The sequence below is a fragment of the Hippocampus guttulatus genome, chromosome 4, assembly GCF_054856545.1.
Source record: "Hippocampus guttulatus isolate MCC_2025c chromosome 4, RoL_Hgut_1.0, whole genome shotgun sequence".
Taxonomy (NCBI): Eukaryota; Metazoa; Chordata; class Actinopteri; order Syngnathiformes; family Syngnathidae; genus Hippocampus; species Hippocampus guttulatus.
The window spans coordinates 5,244,227-5,270,455 of NC_141264.1; the positions used below are offsets into that span (position 1 = coordinate 5,244,227).

Genomic DNA, 26,229 nt, shown 5'->3' on the forward strand with positions numbered 1-26,229 from the left:
ATCGTCCTGTCCCAGCCTTGTCCCTTTAACAGTAATCGGAGCGATATTAATTGCTGCGTGGTGGCTGGTTGATGGTAGCACCAAGATGCTGTTTTGATATGGTCCTTCGTGTTTTTTTAAGCCCCCCCCCACCGCACTCCTCCGCACAAACTAACTGGCGGCTGAGCGAGGTGGTGGAGAGTGGGGGAGAGAAAGGGAGAGAGATAGCCCCTCTATCAGCTCCGGAGCAGGCGCTGTCTTTATCAGGAGCACGATTGGCAAAAAGGAAACTTTGACCAGTCTGAATTTTTCTCTTATCGTCGAGCCTCCCCTTCCTCCTTGGGTCCCTTCCTCCATCCATCCACCTTCTCCTCCTCTGGTCTCTCCATCACACAGCCGAGCTAACAAGTCTGCTAACCGTCTGCCACCTCCTTCTCTCCTCTCCAACACCCTACGATACATCGCTAACCGCTTTTCTTTGCTGCTTCTTTTCTTCGCTTTTCTCTCATTGTGGAGGAGCGCCACCAGCCAATGTACTCTTGTCCATACAAAATGCTCATCATGTATCAGACACTTCCCAGAAGCGCATGAGAGAGAAAGTGTGTGTTGGCTAGAATGGAAGTAAACAGGGTTTTATCTCTTTTGGGAGTGTTGGCATTCCACTCGTTTCTCACTCTTGTTGATTGTAGACACTGGCTTTGGGGACGAGAAGTTCCTAGTGTTTAAATCTTTTGGGGTTTTGCCGTTTACTTTGTGCCAAGTTGTTCAAGAGTGTCAACATGAACCACCTTTAGCACTGTGTCACAATGTTTGGAGCTGTGTTAACTTATTAATATCAACTGAGGGGAACATTTTAGGTGTGACCCCAAACTCTAGTGGACACTGATTGACCTTTGATTTGACCTTGCAGCTATTTTGAAATAATGGAAATGGAGTTCTTGCCATATTTTAACATTTTTTAACAGTGATGCAAGTGCATGCACACAATAAATTTGAATTTTTGTTGACCGCAGAGTGAAAAAAGTGGAGAGGGGGAAGAATTCACTTGTCAACACTCTTCACTGTCGTACAAATGTAAATAAAATCTCAACGCTGTGAACAGGAATTTGTTTTATAAATGATTCTGTATTCACTAACTCTGTGGTGAACCCACAGAGAGAGTTAATTGCTTTTGCACCTCATATGAAGGCTAAAATGGAGCTGAGTTGAAGTGTGAATACCGTAGAGACTTACTTCTCCGAAATGTTGCCAAAATAAGAAATGTGCGATTTCAGAAGCACTCCACTTTTGATGTTCCACATAAAGGCGCAGAACTTCACTAAGAAGCCAACTCACGGAGAACAAATGGCCGATGACTGAAATCACCGTTTCTATGTAAAGGCAACTAATAATGAAGTATATCCACCACTGCCTTCCAATGCACTGAAATGCAATCCGATTTGGATTGCATTTTCATTGGCTGAGGTTTTCATTATCTCCTGCAAGATCAGCTGGAAACTATTGTTGAATGCGGCCTCGAGCTCCAGCTACCAGGGATTTTACTCTTAAAAAATAGTTGTTTTTCCTCATTCTCTTTTTTTTATCTCCTTCAATGTTCTTTTCCTTTTTGGACACTGCCACACCATTTTCTTGCATCCACCTACACTTTGTATATTTGCCCACGGTTTTGGTGCATCAGTTCTGTTTACTTTGAATTGCTAGGATTTGTTAAATAGCAATCTGCCCTTATATTGCGACCGCATAATGTCTCTTAATTTATTTAAATACAGTAATGATTTTTCTTCCACGACCAATGATCTGGCAAAATAGAATATTTAAACTCATTTAGAATGATTTATGTTCTATATTGTTACATTAAAGTATTATTTAATCACTAGACCTTTTTCATTCAATATATTTGGTGCAGTTGTCTGTGGTTGGCTGAAATGCGTATGTTAACTTTAGATGGCGGTCAACGCTTTTCTCTTCATTATTATTCGCAGCGGAGTGAGAAACAAGACAATGACTTTGTGGCCTCTGCCGATATAAGAAAAGACATAAATTAAAGTAGTGATAATTCAGAATGGATTAGTGAGTCCAGCAAATTTCAGTTCTCGGATGTGTACTCTATTTTGAAACAATCAAGATGACATCTGCTTTCTGCAGCAGTGTGTATATGTGTGTGTGTGTGTGTGCGTGCGCGTGTGTGTTCTTTTGTCATTTTGATCAAGCAATGGCAGTAAGGTGCCTTAAGAAAGGTCTAGGTGGGAGCTGCTTCCTATCAGGGACGACATGATTTGCTAAAGCTCCCATTTTTTAATCTCCAGTTTGTCCATATTGCATGATATGCAAAATAAATTATGAAGTGAAGAAAAAAAATCTTTGAATGACCTTGCAGGCTTGAAGGTTCGATATTTTCTCCCCTCGCAGCTTTAACTTCTTGATATGCAAATGGTGTCACAGTAATCCCTTGTCATTTGCTAGCTGGCTGCCTGGCAGTCTCCCTGCATACTTGCCTTATAACTCCATTGTCAGTGGCCAAAGAGATTCTCCATCTAAATTGTGCAAGTGCCTTATGTCCAATTGCAAGGACAACACAGCATGAATGGATATACGGTGTGATGAATGATCAAATTCGCAAGCTCTTTAAAAAAAAGAAGATAACCTTGATGTCTACAGTACAACCCTTGAGGTTAAACCCGCATTCAATGTAAAAAATGTTTTGGCAAATTTACAGTAAAATTCTGACAGCTGCAGTTGCCAAAATTGTACCGGGGGGAAAAATATGAAGGAACAATCAAAAATTTAAGTAGAGATTTTTTTTTGAGACTGAAAGTCATGTTTAAAAAAAAAAACAACTAACATTGCACTTTTTTATATAGCAATTAACTGCAGAAAATCCATACCTTTTTACAGTTGGTTTCTGTTTAAAAAAAAAAGTCCAATTATTGTAGCCACAGTGAAGCCATGTACTTCCCATGCTTGTTAATGGTGGTATAGTCAAACCTCGGTTTTCGAACATCTCTGTTATCGACCAAATTGGATTTCGACCCGAAAATTCGAGATGTTTACGCCTCGGATTACGACCGAAAACCGGTTTTCTGAGCAAACCCGAATACGCCACTCGACTCCTCTCGGCTTCCTTACACGAGGAAGTGACATAACATTCATTGTGAGCTGACGTGTTTGATGTGATTTACGCAAATCTGACTGATTTTTTTTATTTCTGCTTAGTGTATTAGCCCCTAATCATGGGCTAATAAAATAGTTTAGGATATCGAACAAATCGCTTTTCGAACAGCCTTCTGGAACAGATTATGGTCAAAAACCGAGGTATAACTGTATATAAGTATTACTGTATTTTCCAGATTATAAATCGCTCCAGAGTATAAATCACATCAGCCATAAAATGCATAATGAAGAAGAAAATAAGTCGCACTTGAGTATAAATCTATTTGATAAAATCCAACACCAAGAACGTACATGCCATGTTGAAAGGCAATTTGAAATAAAAATAAAATACAAAACAGGCTGAATAAATGTACGATATGCTAACGTTACATGATGCATAAACGACGAACTGAGAACGTGCCTGGTATGTTCACGTAACATTTTAAGAGTTATTCAGATAACATAAAGAACATGCTAACAAGTTTACCAAACCATGAGTGTCACTCCAAATCACTAAATCCAATGAAACCTTCATCCTCTCTGTCACTTTTAAACAACTCCTCCAACTCCGCAGGTAGAAGATGCATCTGCAATTGCAGACTGCTGAGCGTTAATAACTTCCGTTGATGCAGGTCACGCGCCACCGTAGGTTAAAGATTTACCTGCTCTATTTTATTTTATTTTATTTTTCATAGTATTTTATTATTATATATTATTATATGAAATACTTTTTGTGAAAATGAGACTGATAGGATGATTAGGGTGCAGCGTACATCAACACAAGAAAAGATATTATTAACATGCATAAAGACACACAAATGGTTGTTTGTTTGATTTCTCCTCTACACCCCTCGCGATCGACTTGCGACCAGTCCACGATCTACTGGTCGATCGTGATCGACGTAATGGGCACCCCTGTTTTAGGCGATACTCTGCTCACAACAGATTTACTTTGTGGTATATTTTCACACTTGATGGGTGGGAAGATACTCCACCACCCATTTATTTATATACAATCCTGCACAAGCAATTGCCAAGTACATGTTCTATAGTATTTCCCCTTTACAGGGACAGGTGAGATAAAGGTGAGGGAGCACGACCCTTATAGAGACCGTGAAGAATAAAGAATATGCAGTTGAGAGCACAGAGATAATGAGGGGTGAAAATGGGTGAGGGATGAAGGATCAATGAGAGGCACAGATGAGGGGTGAGAGATTTAAGAGGGCCAATTCAGATAGTCAAATTAGAGGTGAACGATGGGAAGTGGCTCGGGTTAAGAGTTGGAAGGCTGAGGGAGATATCATTTGTCTTGCTGCCTCTGTCAACCCAAGTACCTTAAGCATCACATTTCAGCTTGGCTCTCAATTTAAGATTCTCTCTTATCATAGCCATCATTGAAATGTTACGTTTTAGTATGTAGGAGGATCTTTGGAATTAAAAGATGGAGGAACATTGTCACCTTTTGGGGAGGCGGGGGAGATTTTTTTAAATAACGCAACATCTGGGTGCATTCTCGCGAGGTAAAAATTATATATTTGTTCATCTTTTGTTTTGAAGTTCTATTTTGTTGTTGGTTTTGTTTTTCAAGCCCTCAGTCAAGAGTAGAAATTTTAAGATTGGATTATGGCAGTGGAATGTTGGACAAAATTGTAATTTGTGCAAAAAGACATCTTTGAAGGAATGAAAGTAAATATTTTTATTCTAAAGTCCCTGTTTGTAATTTCATTCAAATTCTTCAGTGGGTTGTCGTGGAAGGATTGAAACGCAAAGGACTGGAGAGTAGTTAGCGTCTTGACAGAATAACCGTGAGCTGCGCGAGAGTTGAGCTGACCCACATCCATCCATCTCTTGCAAACGTGGAGTTGACTGTGCTCCAACTCTGTCTCCTTGCACCATATCTCCAGCCAGCAGATCCCCTTGCATCTCAGGGGAAAAGTGCCCCTCTGCGGGCTGTCAATTTCAGATGTCACTCAAAATGGCAGGGGGTGGTGATTGGCTGTCACATGGCCAGAGGGCTTGTCTTGCCAGTGTGGGTCACACTTGACAGAGATTGTGAAGGTTTGTCTTGGTCCACACAGCTAAGCAAAATTCTTGGTACCGGTAAGCTAACCCTGAAAGAAAGAAAGAGCCACAATGCCGATTGAAGTGACTTGAAATTGACTGAAGTTCACTTCAAAATACAAATCGACGGAAATGAACAAGGTACCTGTCAACAAGTTCAGAAGTCTTGTTCAGTTAGCAAACTAGTTTGAATGTAGAGATTGCCTCAAAAGGTTGCCAGGAATATTGACAGTAAAATATCAATATACGCTGATGATACAGGCTTCCTTTTTCGTATCTTCTGGATGCAATCTGTGTTTAAGATTAATTGAGATGAATGTGAAATATTTGGGATTAGCGGTCTAAAGGTAGAAATTGTATGTAATGTGTTGCTGAAGCTCCAAGTCTTGTGTCAGTCACGAAAAGGCACCATGAAGAATTATACACTAGTGTACTTTTGGACTAAAAAAAGATTTTTAAAAACTTTTATTTTTTATTATTAACTTATGCATTATATAAATAAGTCCTTCCTATTTCTTGCATGCAGAAGTTTTGTTTGAAAAGTCTTTATTTGTTAAGGAAATTATGTAGTCCTGGTGGGGTTTTTCTTTCCAGTTCTGTAAACCAGAAAAAAGAGAGGATATTTTATACCAAATTATTTTGTTTAACTCCAATTTCCTAATTGATGGAATATTTTTTTGTTGGGAAAAACTTGTGGACCAAGGTGTTACTTTTTGTGAAGAATTTAGACCCAGACGGTCCAGTTTGTTCAACCCCTTCATTCATGCATGCCATTAATTGCAGCAGTAGGAAAATATTGTAAAACTTAGAGTTTGTCATCCACCCATCCAAGGCTCAAAATTGTTCAAATGTTTGAAAACAAATGGTACAATATCAGGCTTTAATCCATTTGGGATAGCCCCATACAATGCATGCAGGCGGTGGGAACACGTATTTGATTGACCTTTACCCTGGGTTATTTAAGTTAATTTATAATGCCACTGTAGACCTACAGATATCATCTTATTAAAGTTGTATGTCATTTTTCTGCGCTCAAGGAAAATAATAAATATTTAGAGATTCCCCGTAGTTGAGTCTAATGAATGTTGTTTTTGTTTCGCGGAGTCAGAGTCCTTGACACACTTGTTTTGGCATTCTTATGTTGTGTCCTCCTTTTGGATGGATGTTGAAAACATGTTGAAGGAAACGGGGTTTATTCCGAAAACTACTGATAGCTTCTGTGATGTTTGAGGACTTGCAATCATGTAATGTGTTCATTGCACTATTTGGAAAACCGTTTATTTTTAAAGATGTTCACTTCACATAAATATGTACCGTATGTATTTATTTAAAAAGTTAAATGAGGCGAGATAGAACAATGGAGCGATACATGGTTGAAACAAACAATGACATTAAAAAGGATTGAAGAAAATGGGAGGATTTAAAGAAAGGTTTGGGTCTGGACAAAGACTGAGAGACTTTAAAGGTCAGGTGTGAAGTAAACCTGGCCAACCATGTTTTGTGTAATATTGAGGGCTAAAACTATTTCAAGCATACGATCATTCGCTTTTTAAACGCAACTCACCCAGGTTCCTAGTTAGACCCAGAGCAACGCGCGTGACAACGAAAATGCTTTTTTCAGCAATCTTCGGCGAGCGACGCTATTTGCACGACGCCGAGCTGCCGGTCAGTCTTTTGTTATAACATGTTCATGTTACATTCCCCACAAAAAATTGGCATAAAAATATTTAGTCAGGTTGCCATCAATATTATTCATTATCCTCAGTATCATTTTTGTCCAGTGTTAGTTTCATAAGTCTGCGAGAACCAGGAAAAAAGCAACCCCTTATTGTCAGTGGTTCATTTTCATTCCATTTTCTGTCATTCATCATTTGAAGTAATTTCAGTGATCATTGTGGGGTTTTCTTTCTTTCTTGAATGAGTCACTATGACCAACAATTTAACCTATCTGTGTATGGCGATTTCTGTTGGTCAGTATGAACATTCTTTTTTGTTTTTTGTACTATAACCCAGCTATTGCCATCAGTGCCGTTCGACTGCATTTCCATGATCAGCTGCAGAGAAAATTAAAGGATTGATCGTTATTTGATCAAATATACTGTATGTTTGTTTTTTGTATGTGTTCTGGATATCTGGGTCTAAAGCACTGTCGTACTGCCATGAGAACTTGTGCACAAGACGCCTGAGTGGATTTATCACAATTTCTCATCGCTGATGTTCTTGTTTTCAAACTAGTTGAGACTAAAGAGAGCACAGCTGCTCCTTGAAGCCAAGTAGTCATCTGCAGGCAGCACATCCATTTGTTTGGCCCCAGGTGGTATTTAGGCCTTGAATAAATGTTAAGAATACATTGGGGTCAATGCGTCGTGGGGTATTTGAGGATGCCTTTCACCCTCCTGTGAACGTAACATTATATGACGACATTGCAATTATTCAATTCAATATCTTTTTCTCAATTAGATCAGAATAAAATTGACAGAGAATGTTCCATCCATCCATTTTCAAAGGCACTTGTCCTCAGTAGGCTGAGGGGTGAGCTGTTGCCTATGCCAGCTGACTTTGGATGAGAGGCGGGGTACTCTGGACTGGTCGGCAGCCATGTGAAATGTTCTACTACGATTGACTTACTTTTTATTCAGTTGAAACCGAGATGTGCAAGAAAAATGTACAGGTGGGCTTGTCGGACCATCATGAGACATGTTGTGGTCGCCCTGCCCAAACCGGCACCGGCCCTGTCTATTAAGAATATAATATGGTCACTTTCAATGATCATCTCATACTTAGTATCTTTATATATTGCAGTGTAAAATCAAACTGAATTTTTAACATTTGACATTTTCTGGTCATCTTCTTCAAGTCATTCCTCATGGAAGGGTTTAACCTGATGCACAAACAAATACAAACAATCCATGCCGATTGATCAGTTGAAGTAGACAGAACTCAAAATATAGAATATTAGAAAAGCAAAAACATGTTGATTTTGTAGTACCGGCCTGGTCGAGAAAGCATAAGTGAACTTAGGGTGACCACGGTTAATGTAGAACCCTGCCATGAGTCTTCCTGGTTAGCGATCAGTTCTGGTCATTGCTAATGTTAAATATATGATCTGAACTGAGCACTCTGAGGAGCACTTGGCTGCAGCCTTTGTCTTCCCTCGCCTTTCCTGATTTGACTGAAAAACGGTCCTCTCTCTCACCTACAGTACATCTCCTCTCTCTCTGGCCTCCCTGTGAGGTGTCACTCACCTCGTCCTTTCCTGAAACACGATGTGCTCGTCGTCTTGGACATTTCTCAGTTACGTACGGCTGCCACACAGCTGGAGGGTGTTTGCGGCCAGACAGCACATTGGCAGGCCGATTCCCAGTTCATCACATTTTTGGCTTGAACCGCAGCCTCTCCTCTGAAAACAAATCCCTGACATATATGCCTTATGTCACAACGGCACTCGACTGTGGGTCTTAAGATTAACCCTTTCAGGGACAGCGGTTACTACAGAGGACAGCTGACCATGTTATCAGGTTACAGAGTGCATGAAAGGGTTAACAGGTGAAGATGCTCTTTGTGAATATTATGCTAGTGCAACATTATTTATTTATTTTATATTTAGTCGTTCGGAAAAAAAGTAGCCATTATGTTCTGTCATTGTAACGTTGATAAAACTAAATATAAAAGGGAATCAATCAATGAATGATCAAAGCACTTGAGGCAGGACTATGTACGAGACTGATGTGATGGATGAAAAAAAAGTGTTTAAGTTATTCAAATAAAACTCAATTTTGACCACATTTAAAATTCCAGAATAATAACTCGCATTTAGAATTTGGAGTGACACACAAAAGCAGGTCTGGGAACAATTCAGCGGCAAAGCAACTTGATGAATTTTTCATGTCTATATCTTGTTCGAATGTACCTTCTTATTTTCCAGTATATTACTTTTGTAGGCTGTGCACAAAATCATTCAACATCTACAGAGGAGCTCCAGGGCAAACAAAAGGTTGCGACCTGCTGCTCTCTATGAATCGATCCTGGCTGGGCTGATGCCTTCAAAGAATAATTGCAATAATCATCCAAACTCTCAAATCTTCTCCACTTCAAAATCAAAAACTTCTGAGTTACCATTAAAGCAGTCACGGCTTTTGTCCCACACTATCTGGGCACTCTTTCTAGATATGGACACTGTCTGTCTTTAAGGGTCCCTCTCATGTTGTCTTCGTTTGTTCTCGCTTCCCTTTCTGGTCGCTTCCGTTTAATTGGTGAACCTCCAAATGACCCTGAGCATGTCGAGTGAGTCTGTCACTCTTTAACTTTTCGATGTTTCCTTTCCTGACCACTGCCGATACTGGTTTGATTGAAACATCCTTTTTCATTGAGTGCCAGAAGGATTTTTTAAAGAAGGCATGAATTAATTATCAGAGTCACATACCATACAATTAATTTTGTGGCTTTGCCTCACTCCCCCCCCCCCCGCCCCCCCATTCTGTCCGCGCTTGGAGAATGTCAAGTAACGTTTTCTAATTAATTTACGTGATTATCAGAGATAGTTTCTGGAAGGTCTTCACTTTCAATTTGTGACAGGCTACAGATGAACAAAAAGGAAGGGCTGATGGAAATGGAGGCCAGCGTGTGATTAAGCGACTGGCTGAGCTCCTAAAACACATGCTTGGATGGACTTACATTGTCTTGATTGCTCTGATTCAAACTTTCACAGCTGATTTACTTTTCACTCAAGTAACAACAAGATTTGCACTGTTCGAAACATCCTATTAGCATTTCCCACCCTGTAACAATGGCTGACTCATTATGAATGGGTTTGAGGAGAGAAGGCTCAAAGACAACATCAATGACTCAAAGGTAGCAACTCGGAAAAGTGGACTTTAAAGCTGGGCATTCAGGCTGCAAATTACGGGCATCCATTCTCAGCTAGCGAGCAAGATACCTTCGGGCGGGAGGTGGGCTACACCCAGCCGCTAGTCAATTGCATGACATTTAGAAAACCATTCGCATCGATGGGCGATTGATATTTTTCAGTTTAAGACGCATAATTTTGCAATGTAGGTGGATTCTAGAGTACCTAAGAAATCCCTCGCAAGCTCTAAACACTGTATTCTGATTACTATTGTGGTTGTGGAATATGACGTAAACAGCAAAATCCACCCTTTTTTTTTCCATCTCGGGGTGGCCATTTTGCCACTTGCTGTTGACTGAAAATGACATCACAGTGCTTCAAGCAGGGGTGTTTAAATTCGGCATTCAAGGGCCGATGTCACACCTGATTCAAATGGTCAGACTCATTATCTTCCTTCTTCAGATCATTTGAATCAGGTGTGTTGCAGCAGGGAGAGATGGGAAACAGGCAGCACATGGGCCCTTGAGGACCGAGGTTGGACACCTTTGGCCGAAAAGCTCAGCTTGCGAACATCACATGACAAAACCCCCAAAACAGGTGAGCCATGATTGGTCATGCCCTAAAAGCCTCTGGCACAAACAGCCATGTTAACTGTCAAATGTTAATTGTAAAGAACATTTTTTGACAAAGTCCTAGACCACCACCGCCACTTATTTGTCTCAGAGATCATCCGGTATTATGAAGCGCTTTTATGTGGACACTGATTTTCAGTCGGGATTTGATGTTTTTAACAAGCTTTTTTTGAGAAGTCAGACTTGAATCAAATGAAAAATGCAGCCACATTTCTTTTTCCTGTTCAGGAATACAAGTAAGGTTAACCTTTACCTTTGAAAATATATGGGTAATGCTAATTATATTTTAGCACTGAAACTATCACTTCGGTGGAAGAGCTTCCACATAGTGTGTTACTCATTGCAATAACATAATACAACATATTTTGACATTTATTGCGGCAACGCACGGCAGTGGTCTAGGCCAGTCTTCCTCAACTGGCGGACCGCGATCCACGACCGGACCCTCGTCAAATTGTATAAAATAATAAATTATAAAGTGATTTTTACGTTGTACATTTTATATTTTTGGACTATAATCTGCGCATTACCGCGATCGCTTGTTAAAATTATCCGTTGTATTCTTTGCGTGCACTAACAGATGTATTGCAGAGGACCACAGCAGCGCGACTGTGTGTGTATAATGTTTTGACTAACTGGAGACCCTGGCTGAGCAGGGCATGTCGGCGATAACGATGCGCTGATTGGCTCCTCTGAACTTAAGGTGTGCCCATACATAAGCGTCACGCATTCAAAATGGATGATTGTGTCAGGAAGCAGACGCATGCGCGACGCCACAGTGTGCTCACAGCTTCAGCCCAGGAGAGCCGCACACAGACAATTAGACAAGACGAATCGCGGGAGCTTTCGATTGTGTGCAGTTTTGCTCCCGTCTACCCGGGGATCTTTGCAGCTGTTTAACAGCAGAACAGCGCAACATGGTAAATGAACATCACAATGGCGTCCTCAAATAATATTTGCATGCCTCAGACATTGCATTCACCTTTAGTGGAAGAACAGCACTGCACATTCCTGTGCTCCCTTGTGTCCGTATTTAAAATGGTTCTTAACTCCTCTTCTGATATATTTTTCAGTGATTACAGCGGGGATGTGAAAAGGGGAATTGTACAAATGAAAAGGATATTTTTGTTTTCATGTTTAGTATTTATTTTGGTAAAATGAGTATTTTGTTTTGTTTTTGTTAAATTAAGGGGAAAAAAGACAACTACTGTTTAACAAAGTTAAAGTAAAAATGTCTTATTTCCCTAAAAGGGCTATTTCTATTATTAAGCAGGCACAACTTAACAAAATAAAAGAGTTCCTGTGCCTCAACACAATACCTCTCATTATTTGCTGTGTACTGGCAAAGTGAATAATTGTTATTTTCATGCACCCCATTATTGGTTGGTTGTGAGGAATGTTGATTTGTATAAGCTTGGCTTGACCATACTAAATGGGCATATAGCCCTGCTCCCCATGACCGCCGTGCATGGGACCGGACCTTGGTCTTATTAAAAAAAATAAAGTGGACCGACAGCATTTCTAGTTGAGGACCACTGGTCTAGGCCATTTCTGGTGCCTCAAAGTTCTGAAGTTCAGGGTTCAAATATATGTCCCCCCCCCCCCCCCCCCCACCATGCTTGTGTGGGTGTTCACAGGGTACTTACTCCAGCTTCCTCTGACATTCAAAGAGCATCGATGTTCAGTTAAGACTCTAACTTGTCGTTCGGCATGAATGTGAGTATGAATGCTGGTTAGTTGATATTGGCAAGCAACCAGTCCAGAGCGTACACCGCCCCTCTCCTGAAGTCAGCCGGAATCGAGTCCAGCTCGATCGAGACCTTGTCGGCAGAAGCGCTACAGAAATTTTTGGTAAGCCGGCAGTGCTCTTAATGGTCACCTGCGGCATCAATCTTGCATTGGGTGGTGGTTTAATAAATTTGTTGAGCATGATACACTATTTTAATAAAGATAAAAACAATCAGCTTTGGACTTGGGTCAAAACACAAAATGGTAGCAGCGATACAGCATTCGATGATGATACTTAGATCGCTAATATCAGGCTATTATATGAATCCTGAGGTGGAAGTCTGAAAAAAATATTCAAATGTTCAAATTTTGTGGGTTTGATTGAAACGAAGGAAATCTAAATAATTGTATTTTCACCTTTTATTTATGTATTTATTTATTAAGTACAATAACTCTTCCCCTACGGCACTGACATATGTCGGAGTGCATGTTTTTGAGGGGGTGTGATTTCGAGTACATGGTGAAGTTTGTATATACAGTGGCACAAAAACACAAGTATACACATGAACAAATTATTAGTTAGAATATACCTGTATGCAGCAGGTCAGTCAACGGGTTTAAAATGTGACATTATGGTAGATAATGGGATTTTCTTCCCATATGATCCCATGGCTCATACAACGGGGTCAAAGAATAGTTGTTTTTGGTCATCTTTCTTTCGTTAATCCTCTGGCACTACATGGCACATAGAGCCAGCCATAGCAACCAGGTCTCTCCATCTGGGTGTATTGTGGGCAAGATGTTGAGCTTGTGCCAGGGTCACATTGCAGGCTCCAAGGTCCAGGGCTATTACGTCCAGCCAGCGAGTGCATGGGGCACCTCTGGGTCGTCTCCAGCCAGCTTACTGGGGGTTGAAGGCCAAGATGGTGCTGATTGGGTGTTCCTGGGGCAGGCGGATGGATGGTAATCAGCAAACAAAATAACAGGTTACCATCAGTCAGTTTGAACACGTTTTTTTTTTTCTGGTGAATGTCAATGTTCTTTGTGTTTGTTTGTTTGTTTGGAGCAGGTGGATGTGGGAGAAACTGTTTTCATCTCATCAGCAGCAGCAAGGCAACTTTACCTCTGTCTGCACTTCCTTCCTCTTCTGAATAAAAATGCTTTTAGTCCCCCCGCCCTTTCATTTTATCTTTCTTTGCATATTTGTGAATTTGCATGTTTGCTTCTTGCTCTTTTCTGGTAGTGTATGTATTTTGTAGATAAAAGTTCAGCAGTGCAGTTAAGAGAAATTAGTTGGGTAAACAGTGGTAAATGTCAATGATAAAGTTCTGTTGAAGCTCATCTGATTAGCGCGACAACGCAGGTGTCTTATCTTGACTGTGCAACAGAGGGTAAAATGGAAATGATTGCGTGGTCCGGAGCAGTAGATGCCTATCCCAGAAATACGTATCTGCCACTGAGCTCATCCTGCTGGACTCTCGGGTGCGACGTGGAAGATCATTGTGAGAGAGTAACAAGGAGAAAATGAAAAGCAATCAGACCTCTCTTGTTGTTCGGATGAGGCCCTTTATCGAACAAACTGGCCGCGAGAGTTGTAAAATGAACATCGTGTCTTTGAATACTCTTACTAGCTATAAAAGCCTATCGCCCAATTGGCCACGTTTAGCACTGAATAGCGAGCGCACAGACTTACGGCAAAGGGCCAACTGTGAAAAGTGGAGAAAGAAAATGCGAGAGCCACGGAACAAGTGTGGACTTGTATGAAGCTTTGGTTTTTATACATATCGAGAGCTATCTAACTTGAGTTCCTCAAAACTGGGAATGGACTGTCCAGTCCAGGACAAACTGACAGTAGCGGGTAGATTGAACACCATTTCTTTTTTTCCTGACTTTGCTAGTTGCGCCTTTCTTCGTATCATGATTGTAAGAAGAGGAGAGCGAGAGGGACGGGATTTGCCTGTGAAAATCAACCTAGTTTAACCCAAAACTATTAGTGTGGGGTCGGAGTAGCACCTTGATAAAGATTTCCTGTTGTACCATGTCAAAAAATCAATAGCTCTGCCGTGATCTTCTCATTTGATATCACCAATAGTTCTTCTTAGTCAATTAGGTGCAATAGAGGAAAGCATCAGCGTGGGGTTCCTCCTTTCTGATACTTATTCGTAAGCCGTCATTTAGGAAAGATGCTTATTGGTTGACTGCGTCAGGAACTCATGCAAAGCCTTGTTGCGCCATCATCTTTTTGTTCATCTGCACTTGACAGTCAAAACAAGGTCTCAGCATTTTGCATAATATTTGACGCAAGAGATGAAAATAATTGGGAATATAAGAACATTCCCAATTTACTTTTACTGGAACATGCTTCAGAAGAAAACGAAATGTACATTGACAGGCTTCTTAAAGCGAATGGTTTTCTCTTTTTTGCTGGCCCGTCATTCGCCGGCGGCGTTATCATCAGTCAGACATGGTTTCAAGCCGAACCAGACCGTAAACGTCACTCCGTCATCGTTATTTTAAATGCGCTTCATAGTCTCTAAATAACAGTTTGAGGCCACTGTTATAGGATAGACAGAGCTTCTCCATTTTCTACTACTGCTGCTGACTAGTTACGACTTCACACGCATTCGCAGCACAAGCAGTGTATCTTCTTCAATAAAGAACCATGCCACGTACCGTGAAAACTAAAACACATATATTCCATAGTATTTGCAGTCAAGCTTTACAATCATCCCTTTGACTCAAACATTCAATCAATAATCAGTAACCCAGTAGTAGATAAATCCAAGATAATAAAAATCAGTCACAGGACATAACACTACTCTCGCTCGATCTCGCTCTCTCCCTCTGTCACTCTCGTTGAGTCGCTGAGTTTCTCTCTCTGACTCTCTTGTCATCCAGACACAGACTTATAAATGAATGGACTAATGGACCACTTACTCGCCATCGGGAGAAGTGAAGCCACCATTGGCCACCTGATAGTTGCCATTCGCTGAGCCCGCCTACCTTGAACACATTGATTTCATTGCTGCATTTTCACATTATTTTCTGTCTCGATGGCGAAAATTCTGTATGGCACACGGTTTGTACTAAGAAGTTAGGGAGAAGCGCTACATGCATATTTCATCGGTAAGAATACGATTTTAAATTTGATTTTACAAAGTATACATCGCTGAGTGCTACTCAAAGAGTTGTCTGCATCATATTCTGAGAACCACCAACAATGAAATTAAAGCCAAGCCCATCGAGATCAAATTTCCTGCAAAATGCAAACCTAACCTCAGTCACAAGTAACGATATTGAGTTAATACTCTGAATGGTCGATGCAAACAGTTAAGTTCGTTCTCTGAGAGGCTTACAACAGAAACATCATTTTTAGTTTCGTTCAGCTTTTAAAATGTGATATATACATAGTGATGAGATTTAGGAATGGCCATTTATTGTGTGGATGTACTGTAACTTAGAAACAGCTTTCATGCTTAGGGTGACTCTTTTTATTTATTTTTTTAAACCTTCTGGAAGTAGCTTTTTCCCCCCTTTAAAAATGAATCACAGAACTAGATATTAGGAAATCATTAGGAAAGTCCGAGAAATACGCATTGACAGCCGTTTTCCCGCACACCAGCATCAGGTTCAGCATGGCAAAAATGCATGCATCCTGTGTCCCGGCCCTCAGCCACAGGCCGCTCAGTGCGGCCTAGCACTGCACACATTCAGTCATTTTAACAATTCAAAAAAAAAAAAAAAGAGAAAAATGAAAAACGGGATCACATCAGTGTGTTTTTGCACCCACATTCATTATTATTGTGATTAAAATAGTGACAAACATTACGCAAAGCACAGGTGCTCAGGAGGTCCACTCAAAATCCCATCATCCTCTTTTCTAGGTTCTCTTTCACACAATGTCAGTGTCTCCCGCTCTCTTCCAACCGTCAAATCACGGTTAATTGTGTTACTCGTTTTAATTAATAGTCGACTGATAGTTTTTTTGTATTGGCTCATCACAGAGACCTGGATGCTATTGTGGATGCTGAAGCATCCATATTGATCACACCACACGCGTGTGTGCGCGTGTGTGCGTGCGTGTGTGTGTGTGTGTGTGTGTGTGTGTGTGTGTGTGTGTGTGTGTGTGTGTGTGTGTGTGTGTGCGAGACAATGGCAGTGTGGTTTATATTGTAGCAGAGCTGGTTAGTATTGATAACAAGCTTGTGCTGCCTTGTGTTTTGTTTTTGTTTTTGTTTTTGTTTTTTTTGAATGGGTCATCAAGCACTGACAGAGAAAAGGTGTGTGAGATGCACACACACGCACACTCACAATTTGTGTACCGTTTACGGGGATAGTATCATACAGTGCAGTGAGAGTAGCATGCAGTCATATTGATAAGGCCTGTCAGGCTATTGCTCAGGTCTATGGCGAGCAAGGGGGGTAATTAAAAGGGATTAAGATTGTTGTAGGCCTCATGGTAACCCAGCGAGTACGTACAGTAAACCTGTTGAGATTAACAAGAGGTAGTAATTAGTGAAGTTGTTATAACCATCCGAAAGTAAGGCTTTTATAAAGCGCACCACCCTGACAGAGTTCCTTTAATTAACCCACTTGATTCCATCATTTGCATTTATTTATACACTATGTATTGCCTTGTGTTCTCGTTAGCTGAAAAATTACAATCATTCATTCACATGAAATACAGAAAATTATTCTGCAAGTTTGCAGTCTTTTGTTGGGCTTTGTTGCAGCCAATGCGTGCAGCTACGAACAAATAGAAATGTATCATTGGGTTGAATGGAATTGACTGGTCATGTTGCACCGTGTTCATTATTTTCTGTTTTCCTCTTCTTACCGCTGTCAAAATTTAACTTATAAAGTAACGGGAGTTGAGGGGTCATGTAGCATATTATTGTTGAAAATATACCAAAATAGAAAACATGCCTTATGGCACATTTACTGGTTCTTGAGGCAATTGAATTGGAGAAATAATTAATAAGTGTCGATAAGGTTGGTATGTTAAGTGTTAATATGCACACATTTTTTCATTCCTTTTGTCAGCAACATATTCGTTTCATTTGTCAACTGTTGAGTGGCAATTTTTCAAGAAGTGAATGGATTTTAACTTTGTGTTTTTTCCTCCTCCTCTGATTGGTTAGTAAAGTCTGGGGGTCTGTGAGACTGTGCACTGGGTTGGATGGAGGGGGTGGAAAAAGGCAGAGACAACATTGATTTTTTTTTTCCTTGGTTAAGATTGCACGACTGTCTGTGTCTTATGTGTTGTGTTGTATTGTATTATTTGTCATTTTATGTTAACTTTTCTTTTGATGGTGGCACGGGCACCCGCAGCGGCTCCTCTCTCTCCTGACACATTTCATCTGTGCTGTACCTTGCACATGTAGCACATTTGACAATAAAGTTGACATGAACATGAACATTTCAGCACAAAGAGATGTTAATCATTTTTGATGACGCGTGGCCAACATTGATGGTGTTTGCAAAGCAATTGTGTCAGCTAGTTTTATTTTTATAGATATTGCTGGAATAAGGAAGTCTTGTCTGTCTGTCTGTCGGTAGGCATCATTTAAAGTTTACATTTTCAACACTTCTGTAGCTGTGTGGTTGCTTCATCAGTATGACTTTTGAGATTCCACTCATTTAATCATGATGTTTAAAATTGTAGCCATTTTTTAAAAGTGGATTTCAGTGTCTCTAATCATTTCAGCACTGCATCTGCATACTAAGAGAAACAAACGTATATGAACATTGGCCTTTTGCACACCAGACAATTATTTGGCTAGTTTGAGTCACCTGTGGATATGATGACACGGGAAGATATTGTTCCACGGACCATGGAAGCAAATGTGATCGTGTGTATTCGGTCTTGATAAATGACGAGCTAACGCTGTTGTCAGGCTTGTTTATAAATTGATAACTGTGTTGGCTCACTAAGGTCAAATCTTTGCACTATTTCACAATAAGGGTGAACGGCGCTGGTCAGGTTGATAAGACTCCCGTGTGGTGAGGATCAGCCAATAACACAAATGCAGGCTGGGCACCGATGGGTTGCTGCGATAAGAAGGGTCGCAGCGGCCAAAGAGAAGTCCACGGGAATATTGGAGAGAGACTGGACGGACATTGGCCTTCAAGCACTGATGCCAGCAGTCAATCTAACGACTGACTAACAAGTCATTTTGGGCGGGCTTTTGACCTGGAACAATTATCTGATGCTGACATGACCCAAATTTGCCTACAAGTTGTTTTAATTTGTCTTCAAGATGGAAGAACTAAACATCCTGCCAGCACTAATGTAAGCACTAAAGTGTCAGCGCCATGTTGTGATGTGCAACAGGGTGACCGAACAAAAAGTCGAACTGCTCCCAGTCCTGACCCTGACTGGCACGTCGGGTGAAGTTGACAGTTTTACTGGTTTAAGGGCCCGGCAGAGGATGTACTTCCTGAGGCTGCTGAGGAAGCATGGCCTGCCACAGGAGGTGCTACGACAGTTCTACACGGCAGTCATCGAATCAATCCTGTGTTCTTCCATCACGGTTTGGTTTGGGGCCGCCACAAAAAAGGACAAAATCCGACTTCAACGGACAGTTAGGACGGCGGAAAAAATCGTTGGCACTGCCCTACCCACTCTTGAGGACTTGCACACTGCAAGAATCAAGACAAGGGCACGGAAAATCCTCCTGGATCCCCCGCACCCTGCCCACCACCTTTTCCAGCTACTCCCCTCAGGCAGACGCGACAGATCCATGCGCACCAAATCCAGTAGACACTTAAACAGCTTCTTCCCTCTAGCCATTAACTCCTTAAACAGTCACTGACGTAGTCACTCTTCTTGTACTACAAATACTGCTACTGGTTACTCTAAAATGGTTCAATGATTTGTTGTTTACGATGATACTAATGCAGCGTGTTATACCGGAGACAAATTCCTTGTGTTCTACATACTTGGCCAATAAAGATGATTCTGATTCTGATTCTGATTCTGATTTACAATTTCAGGCGCTTGATTTTCATAGTACATACAAATGTAGTGTCAGTGTTTAGTTTTCAGTGTCAACAGAAGAGAAATGAACGTGATCATTCAAAGATGATTTGACCACTGCTGTGTGTAATTAGCGTAGCATTTAATGCACTGCAACCTAACTTTCCTTCTCAAACCTTGCTTTCTGCACCTCCTCATAAATCTTCCCCCCTCCCTTCCCCACACCGACACCTCTACCTCCACCCCCACCAACTGTGGGAAAGACATGTTATCAGCGTCTGTCCGTTGTTCTCTGGTGGGGATAGATACAGAGAAGATAGATGAGTGTTTTGACATGGAGAGTGTTAGACAAACAGTCTTATCAGGCCCAACACTTTAGACCGACCCCCTGAAACAGTCTCCTGAACCATGGATGAAAATGGCGAAATAAGAAGAGGTTTGGCCAAATTGGGATCTGTTTTTATCCGGGTGACGTGGATGACTATAATGACTGAGATTTTCAACAGATTTTCAACCCTCAGACTCAGCAGTGGTCATCCAGTCCAACCATAGCCAGCTCGCGACTGGCTCGTCACAAATCCTCAGATCTGCTGGAACGTCTCGAAAGTGCAGACCACTCCCACAGCCCACTATCTGTCTGGGATGCACTGGGCTCTGACCGCAGCTGTCACTGCCATCCTTCTAGTTATCACGTAGAGGAAATACACAAAAAGAAGCTGCTGAACTGAGCCAGAAGTGAAACGGCTCAGCTCATATCAAACGCCCCCTGCTGATGAGCCATGGACTGTTTGTTTCGGTGCACTGCTGTTAGTGTTGCAAGGGTTCAGGTCAAGTTCAGGTCAAATGTTTTCTGAAAGCCCTCACATGCTCCTGAGTTAATGTGATGGGAATCTTTCCAATAATTTAACAACGGACAGATTTGATGTTCAAAGGATTCATTTCCCAATAAATGTGATCATTAATACTAACCACAAGAATGTACTGACTGGATTAAAAGTTGCACTTAACATGGCAATACCTGAAAGCAAAACACAAGGCTAATGCTATTAAATATCTCTAAATATGGTCATAATGTGTATTATTTCCTTACTGAGACACAAGAATATTTGGTGCTGAATGTAATACTGATATTCTTCTAATCCCTTGACAGATGAGCTGGATTTTAATGAAGAAGGCAACGGCAGAAAGGTTGTCGCTCGCCGGGACCTCCACGCGGACACAGTTTGGGGACCCTACCCTGGAAGCCTCCAGTCAGATGCCAGCGCAGATGATGGGGCAGCATCAGGGGTGAGGACTCTAACCAAAATTCTTATAGGATTCATGTGAAACGAAAATATACGAAACAAAAGGAGAGGAATTAGGTGCAGGGACCCAACGTTTTCCCATAAAACCTTGCAATACTCTGCAGGTTGAAATTATGTTGAAGTGTGGTTTGAATTGCTAGTAACGTTTGTCTCAAGTCAATAATACCCTTGTCAAAAGCTACAGTGTAAAAACAAAAACCAAAGATGTTGAAATAAAGCCGTTTACAACATATTTTAATCTGTGACAGATCGCACACACAAAGATGGAAAATCAAACATTTAACAGTTTTGTGTAATCTCAACACAGACCTCCACACACACAAAGCTTTTCTTCCATCACCGATGTCCACCTGATCACACATGACCTCTCGAAAATGAAGAAAAACAGAAGCTTGGCCAAGTGTTTCCAAAAACGTCAGATAAAACCTATTTTGTGTTACTTACCGCTGCTTCTTTAATCGTCAGTCAGGTTGATTTTTGGATTGGCTACACCAGGGGGCCCAATCCGTCGATCGCCCGGTAGCTTGCGGACTAGTCTCAGGTCGACGGCGAGGGATGTAGAGAAAACAAAACACACTTCAGACAAAAGGATCAACTTTTAGGACAACCTTACAAGACATATGATAAGCGTTTGACGTCCTTAGTCGGGAAGGGGGAAAATCAGGACAAAAACAGCAACAAGATTGTCTTTGTGTGTACGCCTTAACGCATGACATTGAACTTGGAAATGGAGGCGCGGAGATCATTTGATGCCTAGCTGCTTTTTCCTTTTTGGTTTGACTTTTGAAGCATAGTTTCTTTTAAATCTTAGGTTGGATTCCAGATTGACTGCCAAACGGTTTAACGCTCTATTTTGCAGATTTAAACAAGTTAGTGGAACAATGATGACCTCACGAGTGCTAATCAAGTCAAGTACAACTTTATTGTCAAATGTGCAACATACAGCACAGATGAAATTTCTTCCTTCCTTCTCAAGACAACATACAACAAGATGATTAATGATTAATTTAGTAGTAGGAGTAGTTGTAGCGAAAGCGTTTAGACATACTGTACATCTGCAATAAATGAGAGCAGGGCTGGGTGATTAATTATGTATTTATTTTATGATACTGTATAGCCAGAAGCTTTTTGTTGAGCTATAAAATGAGACAATCCCGTATAAGTTGGTGTTGTGTTTAAAATCCGCACTTTGCTGGGTGAGAGTATGAGCGTCTGCTTTTTTTGTCAGCCCGTTCCTCACGCTCTGAATATGACATCTGTCGTTGGGCCAGAATTACAAAGTGGTTGTTTTCCGAAACACACGCTCGTTGTTGTTGTAGACCGACACGAAGCTGAAGTAGAAGAGGTGCGGTTTTAATTTGAAAGGTGAAAGGTCAGGGGTCAAATGCCCGGACGAGAACAGAGATTTTCTTGCATTGATTGTTTGACTGACTAGAAATGAAAACGGATGATTGACATTTGTGCGTGCATGCGTCTGTCTGTGTGCGCTCATGCGTGTGCGTGGGACCGGATGGAGCCCTATCAGAGTCCGTCATTTTGCATCATGCGCTAGTCCGTCTAATCATATGATGCTGATGCGGGGCGAGGCTTCCTGGTACGGGGTGCTCGCTGTTCCACGTTCTCCCAGAGGATCATGCTCAATACCAACTGGTCACTCAGGTTGTGCCTGGTTCATTTTTTGACTGAGGCTTCCTCTAGTTAAGCCGGTCATTTACCTCTCCTCCCTTCCTTCCCCAGACATCCGCCTGACTTTTATCTCCGTGTGGCGCCATCCTCCTGGACAGCAAACCCCAGTGATTGATTTCTGTTTGATAGGCTCTCATTTCTAAGATTTTGTTTATTAGCAGGGAGCTGACAGATAAAGCGTGCGTGTTCACACACACCAGTGCAGTCGGCTAAGCCGGCGCCCGCTTGATCACCCATCATCTTTTTGTTCTTCTGCCTTCCTTTGTCCGTACCGTCCGGTTTGTCCTGAAGACTGTCCTTGAAGGCTCGTATTCATATGATCAGTATTTAGCACTCATCCTGAATACTAGTGCTCTCTCCTCGACCTCATCTTCTGCTCCCTTTCCCTCCTCATCTCCTCACGTGCTACCAAGTGGACTGAAGGAGGGAGGAGTCGGCTCTTCAGTATCTATAGGAGATAGCCGTCGTAATCTCACATTCCTCCTGTTTCTCCCCTTCACTCTATATCCTCCCCCTCCTCTGACTTTCCCTCCATCCCTCCGAGGGTCAGCAGGGGTCAGGGCTATCCTGGAAAAAGAGAGATGTGCCCATGTAAAGCAAACTGAGAAATTACAATCTTTCAGACAGTTGATTATAGTGGAAGTCGAAAGTTGTTCGTAATGTTTTTTGCGACTGAATTGTCTTGATAGTTTTCCTCCTGTGGGAATAATGGAAGTAATCAACTCAATGCTGAGAGTCTGTTTGCATCATAAAACATCGAGTAACTAGACAAGCCATGCTAACGTAACATCATACAATTCTAAAAAGAATAAAATACAAATAAATCAGTAAATGACTTTTAATAGTAGCGCGGGAAAGTAATAAAACACTGAGACTGAACTTGAATGACAGCGGAGCAATGTTGCCAATTTTCTTGAAAAACTGATTCTGATTCATTGGTTTTAAAAGGAACTGAGTGAAATTAGAAGTGACTTCAATAGTTACATTCAGCAGACACCGACAACCCTGCTCAACAAAAAAAAATGACCACTGAAATGGAAGTGACAGTTACGATTTTTTTTCAATAAAATAAAGACACATTTTTGACGTTTCCTAATTACTTTTATTTTAAACAAATAATGAGTCTTTTATCTGAATTTCTCTTGGGCTGCTTGGTTTTAATATATCACTTAACATATATACATTTTTGAATAACATTTTTTTTACTTTACATATTTAAGGATTACTGTATATTGTGTTGTCGTGGCAAAACTCATCATTATAATGATCATTGTTTATAAATGAAACAATTAAATTTGGGGACCACGTGCAGTCACACAATTGAGTGGCCTTGATTGCACACTGCGCTGAGATCCATGGCTTGGTTTTGCTTTGACGTCGTGTTATTGAAGGGAGAAGACGCACTGTCAACAGCACGTAGTATGCAACAAACCTTCATATTTTTGTTTTTAGATGACACAAACTCAAAATAGTGACTATTTCCGTCTTGAAAATGCGAATCTCTCTCCTCCCACCGTTGCTGTTTATGTAGGATAGTATGGACACGTGAGCCGTCAAAATGCTAAAAACGCACATGCCACTTCCTCAGATGGGATTTTCCGTGACCCTGTCATACCAACAAGGCATCTTTTCCAGGGACTTCACTAGTGTCCTACAACTACAACTACAACTACATCTTTAAATGTTCAGATATTAAGATTTGAATGAGGCAATATAACATGCTTTTTCTCTCAAATATATTGTTATAATCATTTGTTTCAGATGTACTCTCATTATTTTCTGTATAAAAATTAATTTGGTGTTCAAAAAGTCTTTTTTCAAACTTGAGTCTTGAAAAAGAGGGGGTCGTCTTATAATCAGGGCCGTCTTATATTCGGGCCAATACGGTAGTCTTGAATTTGTTTTTCGCTTATACAGTACAAGATTTTCCATGTGGCTCAATATTCATACTTTGCAGATGCAGCTGTATTGTGCCACATCCTCCTGTTTAGTAATTGCTTTCACTAACCTCTCGTATTATAATCTGAAACTTTTTTTTTTTTTTTTTTTTGCCGTGTCACTTTTTTAAAAAAATTATATTTATCACATTTTACCTATCTTCCTTAGTCGTCAGTTAAACCTGCAGGCCTTGCCCCCCATTTCTAGAAGGGATTGGCACAGCCCGGCCCGCGATGGCCCTTCTGGCATCGCTCTTCCTCTCTCAACTTATCCCTCAACAAATATGCTTCGTATTTGGCCCAGCAAGATAAGCTATCAATTTAGTAGGAGGTCTACTTAGCAACACTACCTGGACGGAAAGAATTTGGTGTGTGTAGCAACCTATTTAAGTTCAAGTGCAGATGCTGCACAGCGATACATAAGACTTATTTCTTATCTAAATGAATGTAAACATATATTCTGGATTTGCTGCTGTGTGCGGGTGTTGGCGTGTGCAACCGCTATATGTGCTTGTTTATCATGTGGGTAGCAGCGAGCTTGTCAGTGGTGAGAAACAGATCTCCTTCATTAGATTAGCAACGTGTTAACTGGCCTGTGTCGTATGGAAACCCTCCCGTTTGCATCTCTGGAGAAAAAGGCGTGAAGCCATTTATCTAGTTAAACATATTCCAGCTGATATGGCCGCCGCAGTTTAGAACAGGGCCATGATAATGTTTACTGATCGACTGATCACATGGCTGCCGATTCCTCCAATTTTTGGTTGAGTGAGCAACCGGGTCCTCCTCGGCAGGACTCCCATGGCAACCCCACAGTGAGCTGATCACAGATGGGGTCATCTATCACTAATCTGAGATAAAATCGTCCCTTATTTGATTGGATCCTGCTTTAATTAACTGATAGTACAGATGCGTGTCATTGGACCAAAGTTTCATCTTTGTTGGCAATTGGCCTCAGAGTTGAAGAACGGGGATGATGCAGGAATCTTCCCAGAAATTCATCCGTTCGTTCTCCAGTTGACGGACGTCCAAAGGCGACGTGCACAAACGCCCGTGTACAACATCATTCCGATTGTTCTCTCTCCTTCAGCGCTTCCCAGAGTCTCACCAAACCCCGGCGCTGTCTTTCTTGGAAAAGGGAGCCTCAAGGCACGATCCTAGAAGAGTAGTGGAGTTCAAAACGTTATCACGCGCAAACGTCTTTTCATCATGTTTTAGAAACAAGCGTTCGCACTAATCCCCCAATAATCTCTCCAGGAGAACTTGGGCGATAAGGCGCGCCACCCACGGCTTTTCAAACACTTTTGGGGTAGTCGCTTCCCACTCTCTATCTCTGCGTCTCTCGAACTCCTCCACTTTCGTCATCCCGCCGCTTCTCCATCATCACTTCCTCTTCTGGAAGGACGAGTGAAGGTGATCACCTCCTTATCCTCCCAAGAGCGGCCTCCTTTCTCTCTCTCTTTTTTTTTCCTTCATCCAAAGCCAATTTGTTTATGTCTTGATTTCCATCTTTGCATTTATCTGGACTCATCAGCAGTTTTTCCTCTCTCGCTGTCTGTCTCCTCCGCCCATCAAATTAGAATGTTAATTAAAATGATGCTCCTTCATAAGATGATAAATCGATGTTTACGGTGAGGCATCTTCCGTGATGCCCCCCAGAAGAAATACACCAGTTAGATTCTTGGAAGCAACAAAACCGCAAGAAACGGGCACGCCGCGTATCGAGCACACTTGATTTTGCAAGTTTGATCCTTGCTTCCTTCCCTCAATGGTATGTTCATACTTTTACCTAATGAACACCAAATTGTGATGTTCGCTTTTTCGGCTCGCGGGTCAAAGAAACTCGGCGAGCATTAACACATTACAGTAAAGGATGTGCTGCTTTGTACTTTTCCCAAGGACAAACAACCTCAGATTGTTGGCTTCTGAT

General features: G+C 41.3%; 1 protein-coding gene across 2 annotated transcripts in view; it reads left to right on the top strand.

Annotated features, from left to right (window-relative positions):
- The window catches only part of zfpm1 (zinc finger protein, FOG family member 1), a 100,603-nt gene that overhangs the window by 57,412 nt on the left and 16,962 nt on the right, over positions 1-26,229 (top strand). For both annotated transcript variants that reach the window (XM_086109680.1, XM_086109681.1), the window contains exon 4: positions 20,526-20,662. In XM_086109680.1, the coding sequence (XP_085965806.1) occupies positions 20,526-20,662 (137 nt within the window). The remainder of the gene's footprint in view (positions 1-20,525; positions 20,663-26,229) is intronic.